The sequence below is a fragment of the Notothenia coriiceps genome, unplaced genomic scaffold, assembly GCF_000735185.1.
Source record: "Notothenia coriiceps isolate Sejong01 unplaced genomic scaffold, NC01 NC01_scaffold00037244, whole genome shotgun sequence".
NCBI classification, from domain to species: domain Eukaryota; kingdom Metazoa; phylum Chordata; class Actinopteri; order Perciformes; family Nototheniidae; genus Notothenia; species Notothenia coriiceps.
In genome coordinates, this window is record NW_011369945.1 from 26,785,102 (window position 1) to 26,804,261 (window position 19,160).

At 42.4% G+C, this 19,160-nt stretch overlaps 3 protein-coding genes across 3 annotated transcripts; all 3 read right to left on the minus strand.

Moving 5' to 3' along the window:
• Window positions 1-40: 40 nt before the first annotated feature.
• On the minus strand, window positions 41-5,146 carry LOC104965127 (RNA-binding protein MEX3B-like). Its single transcript, XM_010794083.1, has 4 exons — window positions 4,727-5,146; window positions 3,650-4,198; window positions 1,898-2,193; window positions 41-1,784 (listed from the first exon to the last, which is right to left on the minus strand). Exons 2-4 carry the CDS (start codon window positions 4,131-4,133, stop codon window positions 579-581), a joined length of 1,986 nt encoding a protein of 661 aa, XP_010792385.1. The 5' UTR covers window positions 4,134-4,198; window positions 4,727-5,146; the 3' UTR covers window positions 41-578.
• Window positions 5,147-7,066: 1,920 nt separating this feature from the next.
• On the minus strand, window positions 7,067-12,491 carry LOC104965128 (methyl-CpG-binding domain protein 3). The gene is made up of 7 exons (XM_010794084.1): window positions 12,306-12,491; window positions 10,925-11,090; window positions 10,137-10,274; window positions 9,631-9,721; window positions 9,360-9,537; window positions 8,146-8,304; window positions 7,067-8,006 (listed from the first exon to the last, which is right to left on the minus strand). The coding sequence occupies exons 1-6, from the start codon at window positions 12,317-12,319 to the stop codon at window positions 8,151-8,153; spliced, it is 741 nt and encodes a 246-aa protein (XP_010792386.1). The 5' UTR covers window positions 12,320-12,491; the 3' UTR covers window positions 7,067-8,006; window positions 8,146-8,150.
• A 1,146-nt stretch (window positions 12,492-13,637) lies between these two features.
• Window positions 13,638-16,305, minus strand: LOC104965129 (cytochrome b-c1 complex subunit 10-like). The gene is made up of 3 exons (XM_010794085.1): window positions 16,191-16,305; window positions 15,070-15,200; window positions 13,638-13,979 (listed from the first exon to the last, which is right to left on the minus strand). The coding sequence occupies exons 1-2, from the start codon at window positions 16,277-16,279 to the stop codon at window positions 15,080-15,082; spliced, it is 210 nt and encodes a 69-aa protein (XP_010792387.1). The 5' UTR covers window positions 16,280-16,305; the 3' UTR covers window positions 13,638-13,979; window positions 15,070-15,079.
• Window positions 16,306-19,160: the final 2,855 nt, after the last annotated feature.

The window sequence follows — 19,160 nt, forward strand, 5'->3', positions numbered from 1 at the left end:
GTGTGACCTTGGGCAGTACTCAGTAAGAGAAGGTGAAAGGCCGGGGGGGGGGGTCGGTTTGGAACGGTTTGCCTCCTGTTAAGAAACATTAAAATAAGGAGTAGAAAAGTGCAGGCCTTATTGACAGCTTCATCGAAAAATATCTGTTAAGTACAAAAGTGTCAAAAGGAAAGGCTGTGAGAAAAGCAGGCAGAGATCTGAAGAAGCCAGAATGAAGAAATGTCGAGAGACCGGCAGCGCCGCGTCAAAATGAAGGCCTGAAGAGAGATAAGACACTAGTTTCCTTCCATAAGTTCATCACTGACCGTCTGAGGCAACAACTGTCTGCAGACCAGTTTCAATCAACTACAGTCATTATTATTATTATTATTATTATTATTATTATTTTTGACAGTTATCAGCAATAAATCAACATCCGTATAGTATCATCATCTCTATTATGCGTTTATTATGGTCCATCATGTGTGTGTGAAAGTTATTAGTGTGAATCCTTCCGTCTGCCACAGCTGGTGCCCCGCTCCAGTCTTCTTCCCGCCTCCCTCGTATTTCACCCTCCGCCCCGCCGCTCTGCCGGAGCATTAGGAGAAGATGCGGATGCACTGTGTGGTGGGGGTGTGGCAGACGGGGCACTCCGGCTCGGCTGACTGGCAGATCTGCCCGGCGCACTCCATGCAGAACAGGTTGTGGCCACACGGCACCAGGGCTGCTGTCACCTCGCTCTCGAAACACACAAAGCAGTCCCTGTTGATCCCGGGGCCGACGCCGACCAGACCTGCGACCCCGGGGCCTTTCAGACGACTCAGCATGCCAGAGCTGAGACCCCCGCCGCTGCCTCCCTCGGAGTCAGTGGGGGAGCCGCCGGGCAGGGAGGAGGCCGAGCAGGAGGAATAACCGGTGGACGAGCCGGCGGAGCTGGAGCTGGACGCTCCGGAGAAGGAGCCGCCGCCTGCGTTGCCAGACTGCAGCCAGGAGAGAGTGCTGAGGGGGTCGCTCTGTGCACGGCGGGCTAGGGGGTGATCCATGGGGCCCACGCCCGTGTCCTGAGGGAGAGTTGGAGACAATCGTGGGGTGATGGCGCCACCGCTGAGGCCGCTGCTGTTGCGACGTAGAGGCTGCTGCTGGGCGGGGCCGGGCGTCTTATTGCCTGCTCCACCGTTAACGAAAGGAGCCCAGATGTTGGCGGCGCTGAACTCGAAGCCCAGTTCATCGGAGGAGGGCATCCCTGGGGTGGAGTCTCCCCCGAAAGTGAATCCTCCTCCCGCACTGCTGGAGCCTGTGCTAAAGGGGCTGGTGGGGCTGCCTGACTCATTGGCCTTGCGAGTGTTGCTGAAGTTCTCTGAGTTCATCCCGCCGTTGTGCGTGTGATAGGCTGCTGACGAGGACATCTTCCGGCCAGAGGAGTGGTGCATGGACATGGGAATAGGAGGAGGTGGGGAGCCTGGAGGTGGAGGGGCCGCAGAGTGGTGGCCAGAAGCCCTGGACCACAGAGTAGAGGCCAGCCCCGCACTCAGGGCGCCCAGGCCTTCAAGACTGACATCAGTGCCGTTGGAGTGGAAGTCGTTGTCCCCCTGCAGGTCTACAAAGGTTCCAGTTCTCAGGGTGATGTGGGTCTCGATCTCCTCTCTCGCTCGGTCCACGTTCTCCGGCATGCCGGTGACCTCGAACACGGGGTCTTTCTCTCGACTGGGGGTCACGATGTAGGTGTGAGTCTGCTGCTGGATGCGCTTGATAGTCGCTCCCTTTGGTCCAACAACTAAACCGACTACTCTGTAGGGAACCCTCACCTGGAAGAGAAATATTTCAATGTTACTATGTAGGTGATTTGTAGTTTATTTTAAAACACATTGGTTATTATACATCCAGAGTAATAAGAGCTAAGCCATGGGGGGTTCTCTACCTGTATGGTGGTCTGTCCAGGTAAGTGTGGAGGTCCAGGAAGAGAGCTGGTGCCAGTGCCCGTGCCAGTTCCAGTGCCAGTGCTGGTTCCTCCTCCTCCTCCTCCTGCCCCGGGCCCTCCGGCTTTGCAGCGGGATGCCCGGATCATAGAGAAATGCTCGGCCGCAGAGACAATTTCACGTTTAGCCATTTCCACATCCTCCCTTCGCCCTGTCACGATGAATACTGGCTCCTCGCCCCTGACTGGAGTCTTTATGTAGGTATTTGTCTTCGCACGCAAGGCCTTAATCTTGCAACCTGAAAGATGCAGAAGTACATTAACACCATTATTAAACACATTCAAACACGCATTTATAAATTATATGTGACTAAAGTGAAGGTTGAAATATGGTGGTGATTTGACTATATAGGGATAGTTTGTGGTGTTGTTGTTTGAGTATTTACCAGGCCTCATGAAAGTAATTTCAGTACAATTGAACCACAAACGACAGCCTCCAAATCTCCTATATAGTCAAACCCATGTTCCTCACAAGGCCTTTCTACAAAACCGATCATTATCTCTTAATAAAAAGGTAGGTTTTGCAGGTCTATTGCATATGTTAAAACCATGGTAAGAGTGCATAATTAAGCATCAGCTTTGTTACACACAAACAACATTGAAAACGTCTCAAATACATATTTGAACATGGGGAGTATGCTCAGTTGCATCAGCATGTGTGTACTTATTCCTCAATGAAATTCATTAATCATAGCACTCCGGTTTAAGGGTTTTAATGAATGCACCATTTTCAAATTTATAAAAACATATACGTAGTAGCAAACGCATTATGCATAAGCAATATATGAACGAAGAGCCTGTCTGCCCAAACACCAAGTCAATAGCTGGTGCACTGCTGGTGTCAACTCATGCTCTGTTTCTTTAAATATGGACGCTTCATTCTCGGCGACCAATAGGACGCCCGGAGTGTGATGTCATTGTGGGAAGCAGAAAGCATGGCTTTTTCAAACAAAGAGAACAATGCCTCAACGCTGCCGCGTCTGAAACGGGCGAACCAAACCTACAACAAGAACCAATTTAAAATGAATGATATATATTGATAAAAAATGTTAAATAAAAATGATATGTGTAAAGAGAAACGGCTCAGGAGCGAGGAGCAGCCTCGGCAGACAGAGCTGGGTGCAGGGCGTAACACCGCCCAGTCCCATGTTTCTGAGCCTGCCGCGTTTTAGCTTAAAATCAGCAGCATCGACACTAATAATTTACTATAAACACCAACATGAGTTAAAAGGTGAGCCCAGTGTTTAAACATGCCCATTTAACCTGTGATGTATAAAATCTGCACATTTCGGTATATTTCCTTTGTTTGGTGCATGCTGCTAGACATGTCCAGACTCCCGACAATCTGCCGCTTTGTCTGACCCTCTCCACCCCTCCCCCTCCCTCCTACTCATCACCCACACTCCCTCACTCTATGTCAAGGCATTGTCTTATTACTGTTAGAAATTGAATATTAATACATTATGTATGGCTTCTTTAAGGGAGTAGCCGCATTATGTTGACATTAAAGACCAACACAGTGAGTGCGGCCCGACCAGAGCATCAAGCTGAGGCAGTAAAAGTTCAGAGACCCTCCTCTCTCCAGACTGCCACCCAAACAAAGAGCCACCAGGCTGCATTGCCTGGCCGAGCTGTACACAAACAAACCCCAAATAACCCCTCACAAAAAAACACCAAAACCACTCATGCTCTTACCTTGTCTTCCCACTATTTCGGCCACATGCTCCGAGCTGGGGACAGGCACACATTCAGTCATGTTGACACTTCTTTTCCTGCTGCAGAGGACGGAGCTTTGTTCCCCGTGGAGCATTGAGTGGGAGCCGGCCATGTGGTACCCGCCCGTGCCGTAGTACTCCGGGGATGGAGAGCAGGACGACGGCGAATCCCGGGACCCGTTGGGATGCTCCATCATCTGGAGATCCACGTAGCCCACACCGCTACAGCCGTCAGAGCCCGGACCCTGGGACCCATCCAGAGGGTCGACCATTCCGCCGCCCACACAGTCCACCTTCTCCATGGCCATGAGTGACAGCTGGTCCAGGGCGAAGCGGAATGCCTCTTGGTGGTCCTCGTCCCGGGACTCCTGGTCTGTCTCCCGGGGAAGACCGACCCCGTTGTGCTGGCTGCTGATCACCACGTCGTGGTCCATAATCTCGGGGTGGAATAAAGGGCTAGGCATATTGTCTCCGTGGATCTCACATCAGATCACCGATGCCTGTTTGTTGGGAGTGAACTCACTCTCTTCTGAAAAAAAAATTAATAAAAAGCAACAAAAAAGTCAAGTGTCTGTTTATCATTAAACACACAAAATCAAGACAGGAGTGGAGCACCGTGGAACTGCCGATCATATAAAGAGTAGCATGCAGGAGCAGTGTTGATTTGGGCGCCTTGCTTTGTCTGTTGTTGCTTCTTGTCTGACAACTGAAACCATCCAGGTTGTTTTGTCGGGATAAAGCATGTCCGCCTGAACGCAAGTGAACACAGTATTCCCTTGCACAAACACAACTAACATGTGTGGCACCAACGACTGACACTCTTAAATGTACTGATCAAATACAAAATGAAAGATAAAAGATTAATATTATCTGTTGTTAGCCCCAAGAGCCAGGCTAACAGGCTAGCTCCACACAGTCGGCACTCAGTCACGTTGTCGACCCCTTTGTTTGGGAGCAGCTCGGCTAGCTGCTAGCTCTGCTCTGACAGTCCAACTTGTGCCCATTCTCAACGGTTGATTAAAAAAATTAGACAAGGGCGAAAAACACACGAACTTACTTTATCTTGCCTTGGTCGATGAGATCCTGTCTTCGCTTGTCGCCCAGGTTTTGAGGGAAAAGATGAGAAGCAGCCAGGAGGAGGAGGAGACCAGCTCTGTGCAGCGCTAGGGAGCTAACAGGGTTAGCTTAGCTAGCACGCTAAATGGGGGGCGTAGGAGAAAAACGTTTAAAATCGAAAAGAGGGCACTGTTGTTGTTTTTGTTCTCTTTCTGGAGTCAGAGCGTATTCCTGAGAGTGTCAATGTGTCTTCATTCTGCTTTCCAGCAGGGGAACGTAGCTAAAATCCAAGGATAGTTGTTGTCTTTTTGGTGAGAATAAAAACAGTGGTTCTCGGCTCTCTGCTGCTGCTGCCTGACCCCGGTCCGCCGCCTTTGTCTCGCCAGGCGCACGCCGCTCCGTCTCCCGCACACGGCACTGACGTCACCCGAGACACAACAATGGGTTCAAAGGCCACATGCAGCATCAACGGCAAGCCACCGCTGCTGTCAGTGTCTGACAGTCTGCAGGGAGATATTTGATTTACCAATTTTATTACACGTTTTTGCATCGCCCACAGTGAACGCATTGCTGTTTTTTTCTTCTAATGTGGCCGTGGTTTGGTGTGTTCATCATCCTACCAATGAGGTGTTTTGGGTTTTCCAACAACAGCCTTTCAAGATGCTCATACAGTGTGTGCGTGTCTGCATTTTTATGTTCTTTCTAGTAGTTACATTTTCAACGCACACCCTCTTTTTTTTTTTTTACTATGAATTGAAATAAATAAACAACAGTTTAGTTAGTGTATTTCTATAGCACATAAAAACAACAGGAGTTGACCCACATTGCTTCCAGCCAAAGGGGGATGGGTTAGAATTTCTCAATTCAGGTATACATAATTTAAGAAATAGAGGCATAACTACACAACATGTAACACAAAGAACCAATAGTAATACATTCAAATATTAAGTCAGGAGAAATCTAATAAAACATAAAAAAGATGGGAACATCGGACTGAAGACAAAGGAATATTTTTTTCCAAATAAATCTTAAAACAAAGCTCACATGGAAACTGACAGCGAAGTGTGGGGCCCACAAACAAACCAAACATTTGACAAATGGGAAAATCATCCAATAGAAAATGCTGACAATGAGTTTTGCAAACGCATCCTCCAGGTTCACAGGAGAACACCTAACAACGCATGCAGAGCGGAATAAGGCACCTTTCCATTATTAATACAAATCCAGAAATGATCAATTAAATATTGGTTACATCTAAAATAAAGTGACCCCCACTCCTACCACCACAAAGCCCTGCAGCATCAAGAGATGAACAAGGAAAAGAGTCCCCTCTCTCAGCTGGTCCTGACACTCCACCAGTCTGAGCCCACAACTATTACAGTCAACCAGATTATAACAAAACACACAAAAAACGACCTCACTTATTAGAACACTAAATCCCAAACACAAAGTAAAATGCAATGCTATCTGGCCCTAAAAAGACAGTACACTGTGGCAGCCTACCTGACCACAGTGACTGATGTTAAACACAGGAAGATGTTGACAAAGTACAGACTGAGTGCTCACAGCCTGGCCATAGAAATAGGCAGGTACAAGAAAACATGGCTGCCAAAAGAGGAGCGATCATGCCAACAATGTGGAGGAACTGCTGTGGAGACAGAGCAGCACTTCCTCACACAATGCCCAACTTTTGAACCTGTAAGGAAACAATTCTTCCCAAAACTCAATCATAAGCATCCTCAAATATTTAAAAATGAAAAACAAAAAATACTTCTCGGGGAATATAAACAGAGCTGCATTGTGGCAGGACAGTTTGTCTCTGCCACAGTTTGAGGGAATCGGAATGAGCAGATATACCAGGTCTCACATCATATTCTATTTTGTATTAATGTATTATATGAATGAAATTAATCTGTATTCCTTGTACAAAAAAAACATGTTCTTAGCAGTTTGTTTATTTGTGTGTATTTTTGTTTAGATGTTGCAACCATACAGAGCTTTGGCAATACTGTATGTAAATATGGTCATGCTAATAAAGCTATTGAATTGATAAATGAAATTGTCCATAATGGCTGGGTAGAAATCCCCTCCTGAATCGACACTGTTTTGACCAACTCATTAGCTTTGGCACAACACAGACTGTGGATTTGGAAACAAGGTTTCATCCCACTTATAACATCCATATACATATGTGTATGTTAGTATTGTTTTATGATGGACATGAACAATGTGAACCCTTTAATTGAAGAGGAATAAGAATACTATCTTAAAAACCTGTCCAACTACCATAACCTCCAGTATCTAAGGAGGATAATGACCAATAAAAGACAATCAACACCAGTTTTTAAAGAGCTGCATTTATTAGACAGAGACAAATAGTGAATCTTGTATTGAGGTACAGTACATCTTGTGTTGAGGTACGTCAGTGTTGTACTTGTTTTTGTATTATCTAAGGGTACATATTTTTCCTGTTAAAGTTCGAGCTGATGAAACAGTACTGATTATTCTTTTGTCAACACAAATACCATGGCTTGAACTTAAAACCATGTAAACTCTCATTATTGTAAGAAATAACACTGCTTTGAACTGTAAAACCTTGAATCAAACAAACTACATTTTAATAATCCACAGCCACAAGAGTGCTGTGCACATGTAAACATACTGCAACCTTACTGCAACCTTACTATGCTTCTGAACATAAAACACACTACCTACAGTGCCAGATTAAAATATAAAAGAGCAACATGTTTTAAAAAATACTTAAGATGTCAACATGAGCTTATACATTCAACACACACACAAACAAACAAACAAACAAACACACAGTCACATACATCAGGTTTGTGTTTTTAACTTGGAGCTTGAACAGCTGTTAACTAAATGTAACACTGCATTGTGTAGAGCAGCATCCACAACTGCTGTGAAACTGCCTTAGAAGTATTCTTATGGGAACAGTAAGATCCTTTGACTCAATATAGTATCAATAGTGAAATGGCGATGTCACTGTTTCCTGAAAACAATAAACAGTATAGAGTCTATAGACAGTTCCCAAACATTATTAGAGGTAAAAATGAACTAAAAACCCAAAGGACCCTTTCAGAAGTACACCGTAGCACAACAAAAATAAAAACAAAAATAACAATCTTTGTTTAGGTAAACAAAATCTGCAGAATGTCTGCATTTAGGGTATATTTCACTTGAAATTGAGTAAAAAAAATCTTCATGGAGCCAAATATTTGAAAATAAAAAGGAGTTTACCAGCAACTTCATGTCAAACAAGCCTATGGAAGAGATGAGAAAGAGACTTGTTACATGTACTGCAGTTCATACCAACTGAAGACAATCAAATACAGAGGCTAATGGATGGAGAAACATTAAAGTTATAGCCAACAATAGATCAGGTCCTGCAGTTCTGTGTACCTTGGCTATAATTCCTCCTTGTTCACCTTCTCCACCTTCTCTTCTGCTTTGTTAGCTGCTGCTGCTTCTGCAGTGATGTCCTCTATATGAGCCAACATGTCAGCCGTGAGGGCTTCCTCCAGCCGCCGCCTCACACTCTGAACCAGGTCCTCCTGCTTCCTGAGACATAGACCAAGACAAGGAAACTATGAAAACAGCCATTTCATGGCGAAAGACGATGAGGAATTAGTTCCACCAACTGTTTTTTTGTAAAGCGACCTTGGGTCCCCTGAAAGGCGCTATATACATTTAAGTTATTATTATTATTATTAAGTGAGGGAAAATGTATAGCAATTTAATATGTTTGTCATTGCTGTATGAAATATTTATCACCAAAGTACTGCACAGTGCAAATTAGACCAATAACAATTAATCTTAAAGGTGGGGTATGTAATTTATTTCAGAAACACTTTTTGTTATATTCCATGGAATGCTCTTAACATCCCGATAGCAATGAATATATTAAATGCTTTGACAATAAATACATACAAAAATGTCATCTGTGGAAGCCGTGGTGCTGTATAAAGCACGACCAATCATTTTAGCCGGCTCAGCTAAAATAACTGGATGGCCTACCTGCCTGTCAGCCTTCCATCTGTGCACAAACTTATCTCGTGCCCTCATTGGTCATGTGCGCGTTCGTGTGTGTTGGAGGAGGGGCTCTGTAAGGAAGTGGCAGATTTTTTCCGGTTGTGTATTTTCAAATTCTAGCGCGCTCAAGCCGATATCTCCAAAATTACCTACCCCAACTTTAACCCAACTACCAAGAGCAATTTATAGTGTATATTTATTTTTTGTGTAATTTGTCACACATGCTATGTAGGTGAACAATCAAAAAAGCCGAGACTATTAATAGTTTTAAAAACACTATAGAAGCCTTGAGTTGGATTGAGTTGCAGTAACTTCCTCCTCACAAACACATTTTAAGCTTGGTGCTTTTCGTCAAGCCACACACATATTTACATAACACCAATAACCATTTACTATATCAGTAACTTACTTACCGATAATTACCCAAAACTAACTACAGCCCCTCCAAGTCGCCCTACCTTACTGTGCCATGACCCACAATAGACTGCACCTCTACAGCATACTTGAGACACAGATTGTTTCATTCCAACGTATATGTGAAATTAAGTAACCCGTACAGCTGTGTTGTTGTGCGACCATCTCACCTGATGTCATCGTCGGTCACTACGAAGGCTTTGCAGAGAGGTTGTGATGTGTTGAGCCAGACTCCAGGGTTTTTCTCCACAGCGGCGGTAAGCTGTCCGGTGACAGGGGAGGGGCTGGTGTGCAGAGCACTGGCGATGGAAGACAGCAGAGTTTTATCTGAGCTCACAGGACCAACAGCTAGGTAGAAGACAAAAGGGAAGCACAAGTCAAGCTTCTAGAAGAACCCCAGTTTTTAACCACACAAGGTCATGTTTGCCTTGGTTATCTCACCCTGTAAGCCTTTGGGAAGATCCATCGTTTTCACCAGCTCCTCTGCGATATCAAATGCATTCAACCCGCTCAACTTCCTCTCCCAGAATAGCTGGAGATTGAAGCAAAACAGAAGTTTTATGTGCACAGAGCCAGAAAGCGACATTAAAGAACACCAAGTGTTATATAGGCTAGTATTTGTCAGCTATGCAAAACATTACAACTACATGCAGCAAGAGAGATCAGAATCAGAATCCCTTTATTAGTCCCTCAGCGGGGAAATGTACAGCGTAACAGCAAAAGTGGCATAGCAGGCAATAATACAGTGTGAGTTAACTTATTAAATATAGAGAAAAAAAGCACACATTAGCAATAGAATCAAAATGATGACAAATAGGTACTCCACTTTAATTGTTGGGACATTTGAAAATGTATTTTTTAACTTGGTTTCACTTATTATTGTTTTAATGGTGAGACTCTAAAGAACGTTTTATGCTATATTGTGTTTGTTTTGTCATTGGACTTACTTGTTTCGGTTGGTCCACAGACTTCTGCGGGTCCGCCTTCACCTTGTTGTTGGGATGATTTGTTACCTTGGTCACCGGTTGTTTGAAGATGGATGCTGTCTGTCGAACTGGTAGTGTTGTGTTTAAATCAGGCTTGGACTTTAAGAGAGACAACAACATGACTTATAACCAGCTTTGATGATAGTAAAATATAACCGTTCTTAGTATGACCTTTCTGAGAGGTAACTGCATCTACGCAGTTGTATGAATGCGTTATCGTTGTATCATTACAGAACAAGGCGAACAATGTAAACATGACAATCAACTCCCGTGATTATTATGATGAACAAACTGTTTTCAAATGTAGCCCGGTTAGACTCTTTTAAAACAGAAGTAACTCTGTGATGAGGGTTATATAAAACACTTTGGATGAGTCCTTGAGGTTCTAAGTCAATCGAAAATGTGTGGCTGAATAACTGAAGGAAAACTGCAGTGTCAAGACATACAGAGCTGACACAAACCTTTTTGATATACACTCAAGGCTGTAATCACTACCTAATGGGCCTCCACTGATTGCTTCACATTGAAGACTCTTGCTCTGTTGGGCATGGTCAGAAATATATAATTAAAACCCATTTGGTTCAATTATGTAAAACCTCCAAGGGAGGTGAATATGTTTTACAGGCCCTGTATACTAATTTAAGTGTCCAGAGATCACCATGAAGTTTCAGGGGAAATGTCCTTTCAACTGGCACTGGGATATAGGTCTCATTAGTACGGGGGGGGGGGGGGGGGGAATGCAGACTCACCCTGATGTGATGATTGTTGTCGTACAGATGCTTGTGCCTGCTGCGGTGCACTTTGGTCAGGAGCGACCATCCAGCTCGGGAGTGGCCGGCGTTCACATCCGTGTGAAGGTGGTTGCCCAGACTACGGACTATCTGGGGTTTGTTGAGAATGCGCTTAACAGGTATACTAGAAGAAAAGAAGAAAAGTCAACATCAACTAATGTTCCTTCTCATATAACTAAGGCATTAAAGCCGTTATTACTTATCTCAAATACTAGAATTTCTCTTTTTATTTACATCATTTATCGGACAGCTTTATTTACTTCTCAACATTGATTCTTTATACCTTTATTTTTGATTTGAATGTTTCCATTGAACTAAATGATAAAACGTTCTTTCTGAGCAGTGGTAGTTAAAATTAGCCCAACACTAAACATCTACAGCAGTAAAATGCTAATTTCACAGGTGTAATATTAACCCAAAAGAATCAAAATGGTGATACATTGACAGGGACGATATTATTATGATATTTTAGGTTTATTATAACTTAAGTAAGCTTTAACATACCAGAGTTTTTTGTGTGGTAATAGTACCGTTACTAAAGTAAAGGATGACTGCTTTCCACCACAGCTGGACACCATCATATGGTTTATTCTAAATGAATGAATGATCTCTTTACAGGCATTGATGGCACTACCTTTAAATGATCACAAGCTGTAATTTGTCGCAAAATAACAGGGGTTCCTACATGGTTATCAATGCAGCCCATCTGAACACGCCCACAGGTGGAGTTATAAGCTACAGTTTGGGAAAACACCGGTTTGGATGATCGTTTGTAAGTGGAGCTTCAGGTGTTATCAGTAAACCATCAACTCTGTATTTGTAATACATTAGACTGGCTGGCTTTTCAAGCAAAACCACTTTGTTGAGAATAATATACCAACTAATTTAAAGGACTTGTAAGCCAATGTAAGAGCTACATTATCTACGAAACAGCATATCCCTTCTCTCCTAGTTTAAAAAGGGAAAGTGAGCTGCAGCTGAGACTTTGAGAAGGAATCCTGGAGACGCCGAGCCGGGGCCCAACGCGCCGCAAGTCAAGCGTGTGTAAACAATGAAACTCAGCTAGCTAATCAAGCTAGCTGCGCTACTAATGTTAACGTACGAGCAACTACCGCATCAATTAACATTCCATTGTTCTCAAGTGGACGTTTACAAACCTATCAAACTCAAAACTATCCAAAGCGTGCGGTAAGAGTATTAAACAACGCGTATACAACACAGACATGACCATTTTGTAAGAGTTGTTCTGAACTGCAAAACGCATGTATGCATGCGTGCATTTCCTGCAGAGAAACTTTTATTTTACCAACTCATAGGGCAGAATATTAAAAAGTCTTACCCTTTCCTTTCCATGGTCTTGGCTTTCTTGGTTTGCTTGTCTGTGATTCTGGCTCAGGAAAGATAAGAAGCCAGCTATCTGTTTGTTGTTGCAGTCATAATTTTTCACGGCACGGTTTGTTGTCGATTCCCTTTGCTGTCTATCTCCCGTCAGGACCTTCGCAACTGCAGATCACTCCGCCAGCCTTCTAACACAATGAGCGGAAGACACCCGCCACATCCGCGGTGATATAGTGCGAAAGTGATGCGCCAAGTTACCGATGCAGTGTGCAGAGCAGATAAGAGTCTATGGAGGTTACTCTGTATTTTATTAATAAAGCACGAGACTTTCTCAAACGTTTCTTTAAACCACGAAGTGTAAATAAAAACGTGGCAGGCATTTCAGAGGGACACGCAGAGGGCTAATACGTTTAAGGCTTTTTTTCTCCTCAGTTATATTACAGAATGCATCGATGATATAATTTTTTTAATAATGGTGCAGAGAAAAGGCCCCTTATAAAATAAGACATGAACAAATGGGGGAACTTTGGGAACCCTTCGTGCAACCTCACACAAATACAAACTCAAAAGGTGGACTCTAAATAAGGTACATTTGACTAAATATTTTGCATCGATGAAATTGTTCTTGAATCTTTAATGAAATGTATTGACAGATAGGCCTTATGTTACTAAAGTTTAAAACAATTGGATGAAGCAAAAATATCAAAGAAATTAGTTGTAATACTAATTGCCAAGAAAAACTGAAAACTAGAGCCTCAAATTGAAATTGGATTTGTTATGAATTTTTATCTCATTTCCTGTTTATTTCTTTGTTTTTAACCAGACACCATCATTACATCTATTTTTCTCTGAATCTTTTTTTACTGGTAAGAAAAATACCTAATACTTTTAGCTTCCTGAAGAATCCGAAGGCCTTTAGGATGCAAAATAATTTATATTGTATTTTTTCATTGAACACATTTTTGTGGAATGCTAGCTATTTTGCTAAATCCCCCATGAAACTCCAATGTACATACGTCAGATTGACCACATAACCTTGAGTCAAAGCGATACTTGAAAAGATTAAGTCAGCCTTATGCGACTAACATGATCTAAATTACATGAAAATGACTGTGTGCTTTAGACATGATATAGATAGTACATTTGTTAAGTGTGTTGTTTAGCACACCCGTCACCCCATGAAAGACATATATTTACACAAGTTCGACCACTCTGCAATATTCACGGCAGTTCCCACCAGTGCCTCAACATGCATGGATGTACATGGACCTGTTCATCACAGCTATATTGAATCATTAAATCACAAGTGAAATAATAATACACAACCACAATATAGGATACATCTCATATACTTTACTTCAAAACAATAACAGAGTTTTTCAATTAAGAATCAGGTTTGACGCACAGAAGACTGATGAATAAAATGAATACCTGACCTCCAAATGAAGTGGGGAAAAAGAAAAAAGTCCATTTGTCATCGGTGTTCTCATATTTCTTCTATACATGTTTTTTGTTGGTTGACGACCATTGAAATGACAAGTCCAGTGCATTTCCATGGATGTTGATGATGAACAGTTCAATGAGCTGCAGGGTTAAGATGACACCCTCCAGTGGCCTGCAGGACACACGACGCCAAGCCGAAGCATTCAAGTCTCTGTGTAACACCGACACCAACCTGTCGAAAAAAGGGAAAAAAAAACATTAGTCTGAGAAGTAGAAATGTGGTTTTGCTGTGACAGAGAAATCAAGCTTGAAGGAAAGACAGCAAGTTCAGTAGAAAAAGTTGTAACAAGTGACACTTGAAAATATGTTTGTTTTGTTTACAGATGACACACTTTGTTGTTGTTTATTCATTAAAAGCACAATGCAAATCTCACTTAACAGTCAACACTCTTCACAGACATTTTGTATTTATTAAACTATTCATTTTGGAGAATTCCTAGCAAAATAACTAAGCTGCAGATCCTATCTGATGTTTCAGAGGTGTTCTAGTCTTATTAGAGGCTAGTACATATGGTTTTAAAACAGGCCACTGTCCTGGATACTGGTCTCCTGACACCCTAAACTACCTGGCTTATTGTTTCAGAATTACACTCTGTTTATCATTTCCTTAGCCATGACAGCTGCTTGCAGTGGAGAAGAAAGTAGTGGTCTTGGCAAGTTGACCATACCAGTTGAGGTATTTGGTCGCAGAGAGTACAGAGTTACTACTATCGAATACCTGGATTAAGATGTTTAGAAATGTCAATCACACTATAAAGAAAAAATAACTTTATATTTTGTTCATTTTATGATATTATGTGCTGTTTGACTAAATGGTTTTGGATAATTAGTTTACTTGGGAAATTGTAACTTTCTTAACAATGTCAATGTGGACAACAGCAAAATGTGCATAGCCTACACTCACAACTTTATTAGAATCGTTAGGGTCTTTAACAGTATGCACCTTTCCAGTGTTTGACACATTTTAAACCAATTTTTAATGTCTAAATAAATAGAAATAGCTAGAGACCAGTTTTAATCAAGACAATGACACAGAATAAGAAATGTGAGTGTGAACAGTATGAGGGATCAGTTTAAGGCCAATTTAGATGTAAAGGTTGAAACTAAGCGCCACAGGATAGAAGTTCCTTGTTTATGGCTTTAAAAGATACAGTAGGAACAGAAATAATGATAGTGCATCTACTGCTCTCCGTTTGCAACACATGCTGTTGCACCTTCTCTCTTATGTCTGCAGTCATCTCTTTGCCATTCACTGAACAAACCTGATATCCACTACTTGTCATTATTGAATTTGCCGCTAATGTAGGGAACATAATCCAGAATCATTCTCCAGTCTGTGAAGTGGACCAGAGCTACGCCTCCCACTGAACCCCATACGGCCAGAGTGGGGATCCTGTGGAGAACAGAACATTGTCAAGACTTACACTTTTCTCCCATTCAGAGTGGATATACAAATTATGAAAATTGTAAATGTTTGTTTTATTTTGTGACTAAAAATATAAATTCTGAACACATACACCAAAGAAAAATATTAAGCACCTAATGAGAAGTTAATAAAGAAGTGTTGGCGTAAGGCATGTCACAAATAAACAACATTATTCCTGATAGGCAAAAGATAAACAGATTTTCCGGTTAAAGCTTCACTGATTTACATTTTATGAGTGACTTGCCTTTTTACCCATTTATAAATACGGATGTATTATTAGAAAGTGATTAAATTGATAATAAATCATTTTTAAAATAGGTGTCTCTCAGATGACTCATACCATACAGACACAGTAATAGGTTAGCAATTAAGACACCAAATCAGACCACATTTAAGATTTAAAGACATTTATTTGATTCGTTAAGGATTAATTAATTAATGGACAAATTATTTGTATCACTAATCATTTTTGTCAAATCTGAATAATTTGCTCCTGTGGGTATTGTCCAAAGTATTCATAGTTACATGTCGAATATATGTAATAATTATATGTTATGTAAAGCGCTTTGAGAATTCGGAAAAACGATAAATTAATGTAATGAATTATTATTAATCTTTATTAAAGCTAATCTTCGGGTGAGATCAGCTGACTAGTGTTAAGGTTAACTTTTATAAACAAGCTAAACAAAAGGTATAGAAATCGGGAGATTGCTATGCGAAAACACTCAATGAGGACAAAGAAGCTCACTTTGTTTGTAACTTCATAATTGTTATTTTTGTCATCTTTATTCTTAGTTTAACTGAGAAGTATTCAGCAGCACGTCCCCAAAGGATGACCTCGGCTAAGCTAACAGCTAGTGTTAGCTGAGGACACGATGAAGATTATGTTGACGTAAGTCTGACTTCTCTTCGGGTTTTAGCACTACTATTGTAACGATGTAAAACAAATCATCTTACCATGTTTTGGCAATGGACACATATTTTGTACCGACCACTTTAGCGATCATTTCTGCTGAAATGTGTCCTCCGTGTCGCTTTAAGAGCATAAAAGAACTTCCGGTTTGCTACTGTGCATGTGAGTGATGACGACTTCAGTTCATTTTACTCGGAAAACATCAAACAGTGGATAAAACTGAACACATCTATTTGTAACATGAACAGTTCTATCTCATAGAGGGTGTTTCTAACGTCAAATTGAACGTGTTACAGCTTTATTATCTGTAGTTAATGTTTTGCTAACATGGCTAATCCTTAATATATGCGCGTTTTTTCAAACCTATACGTAATATTTTACACACGTAAACAAGTACATTTCCTCAAGTATTGTAGTTAATTACCATTTTGACAGACTTGTGCTTTACTTAAGTATTTTACACTTGGCACTTCTACCCAATACAATTGAGAGGTTAATATTTTACTTCTACTCCACTACATTTATTGAATATCTTTAGTGACTTGGCACATTTTGATTAACAGTATGAAATATAATCAACACCTAAATTAAACTTTAGTTGCACCTGAAGTAATAATAATAATAAAATAATAATAATGCATTTTATTTATGGGCTCCTTTCAAAGCTCTCAAGGACACCTTACAGAGCATAATTAAAAACAAGCAACAAAGAAGATCACACAGTAATACGACAAAGACTTAAAAACAACAATCAGTTTAGAAAAATTATTAAGATATTGAATATGCCATTTTAAAAAGGTGTGTTTTCAGGCTGGATTTGAAGGTTGAGAATGAGTCCATATTCCGGATGTCTTGTGGGAGAGAGTTCCAGAGACGGGGTGCAGAGTGGCTGAAGGCTCTTGACCCCATGGTGGTCAGGCTGGCTGAAAGTACAGTGATTAGGAAGGCAGAGGAGGATCGGAGGGCACGAGAGGGAGTGTAGGTGTGAAGGAGTTCAGAGAGATATGGAGGTGCAAGAGTGTGAAGGGCCTTGAAGGTGAGGAGCAACACTTTAAAATCTATGCGGTATTTAACGGGGAGCCAATGGAGTTGTTGGAGAACCGGAGTGATATGATTAATGGAAGGAGTTCTGGTAATGATACGGGCGGCTGAGTTTTGGACCCCCCCCTACCCCAAAAACTCCACAAAAAAAACCACAACAACCGACACCCACACACCCACAACCACCTACCACTACCCACAAAAACAAAACAACACAAAACACCACGAAACAAAACAACAACCAAAATACACAGCCAGAAAGACGAACGAGACAGCTAGTAACCACTGACACACGAAAAAAAACCAGCACAAAACGTCAACCCACAAAAAACCCCCCCTCCACCCAAAAACCTCCACACACAACAAAAACAACACCAAGACAAAAACACCACGCCACACACAACCACAATCACCCCCGTCAAAACACCACCAACCAAAACCACAAGCACACACAACACACCCAAACCCAAAACACAACAAAAACACCACAACAAAAAACACAACACCACCCCCCACGAACCCCCAACCCACCCACACCCACGCCCCCACCGTCGCCAGCACCGCCCAAACCCCCCCCCCCACTAACAAACCACCGCACCACCCCCACAACACAATGCCCACGCCCACAACACACAACCCAAACCCACAAACGAACCCCCGCACCCAACGAACACCCCGCCCAGCCAACGCAAACGCCGCACAAAAAACTACCCACCCAGAAAAACACCAAACAGGACAAACACCCTCACCAAACCCCAAAACGCCGCGTCTCGGCGAGAGGAGAGAGGTGATAGGTCGAAGTCTTGAAGGTGACAGCGACTTTATAGTTTGATTAAGCATTATTTATAGGTGGAGCGGTCGGAATGGGGAAGATTGGTGATCAGTTTGGCGTAGGCAGATGGAGGAGAGGAGGCGAATTAATGGCTGTATGTAAGGTGCGGAAGTGAATGGAGACGGAGCAGGGAGGTAGGAGTTTTTGTCACACCTTATTGGGGATAAGAGTTCTTTGGTCCAACGCCGGGGTTATTGCACGCGTTATTAAAGCGGGTTTTAGAGATAAATGGGTAAGAGAGGGTTCTATGAGCTTTTCTTGACACGTCGGGTTCAGGTGGTGAGTAGGCACTTGTTGTTCATTATAAAAACAAAGGCGAGAGTGTGTCCATGCGTCTCTGCCGCGTACCAATTTGTAGTGTTTTGCTAGAGGGTTCCATCGCGGACTGAGACCGGAGAATAGGTATGAGTAGGAGGAACTGGACTGACCGTCGAAACTGTGTTAGAATGTGGTGTAGAGAGAGAACCTGTCTAACAGAGGTAACCATATAGGACCGTTGTAGGGTTGTTGGACCAAATCTAGAAAGGAGAGGCGGAGGCATTGACGTGAACAGGTCTTGGAGTTTGTGAAATTTTAGTGTCAGGGTAGGTCAGAAGTGACCACCAAGGAGTCCCAAGACAGGCAACCTGGCGGAGGATAAATAGTATGGAAGATGGAGAGCTGGTATGAAGTCTTTATCGTTAGGTTAAGTGACGTGCGTCTATGTCGGGTCTAGATGAAAGAGGTGGTTTGGGGTGAAGGTGAGAGGGGGGTGCGGACAAGGCTGCGAACCTTTTAGGCCAGAGTAGGTTGAAATTTTGATTTGTCACCTATTTTGACTCAAAGAGAATCAACAAGCGATTCAGGGTGAGACCGGTTTTGACTGGATAAACAGGAGTGATAACTGTTCAAGGGTGTCAGGGTGGGAGGGGGGTTCAATTCTCAGGACCCACAGTCAGGAACTGTCGGAATTAGTAAACTCGAGTGTAAGTTGTTAGTAGTGGAGCTAGACGGATGAAGGTGAGGCGTTATAATGTCGGCGAGAGGCGAGTGACATGTGGGTTGTCGTGGCGGTAGGGAGGTAGGTGCGGGAGCAATCGTAGCGGCATAAACTAATACCGTTGGGTAGGAGAGACAGGAATGGAGTGTTAGGCGACCGCAT

Excerpts from the sequence above, each read along its gene's own strand:
- LOC104965128 (XM_010794084.1), bottom strand. Across the intron at positions 10,275-10,924 it reads ACAACAATCATCACATCAGG|TCCAAGCCTGATTTAAACAC; the intron begins GTGAGTCTGCAT and ends TCTCTCTTAAAG. Across the intron at positions 9,538-9,630 it reads TCTTCCCAAAGGCTTACAGG|CTGTTGGTCCTGTGAGCTCA; the intron begins GTGAGATAACCA and ends TCTTCTACCTAG.
- LOC104965129 (XM_010794085.1), bottom strand. The coding sequence starts at position 16,279 with ATGCTCTTAAAGCGACACGGAGGACACATTTCAGCAGAAATGATCGCT. Across the intron at positions 15,201-16,190 it reads GTGTCCATTGCCAAAACATG|GATCCCCACTCTGGCCGTAT; the intron begins GTAAGATGATTT and ends TGTTCTCCACAG.
- LOC104965127 (XM_010794083.1), bottom strand. The coding sequence starts at position 4,133 with ATGCCTAGCCCTTTATTCCACCCCGAGATTATGGACCACGACGTGGTG. Across the intron at positions 2,194-3,649 it reads CGAAATAGTGGGAAGACAAG|GTTGCAAGATTAAGGCCTTG; the intron begins GTAAGAGCATGA and ends TGCATCTTTCAG. Across the intron at positions 1,785-1,897 it reads CTGGACAGACCACCATACAG|GTGAGGGTTCCCTACAGAGT; the intron begins GTAGAGAACCCC and ends TTTCTCTTCCAG.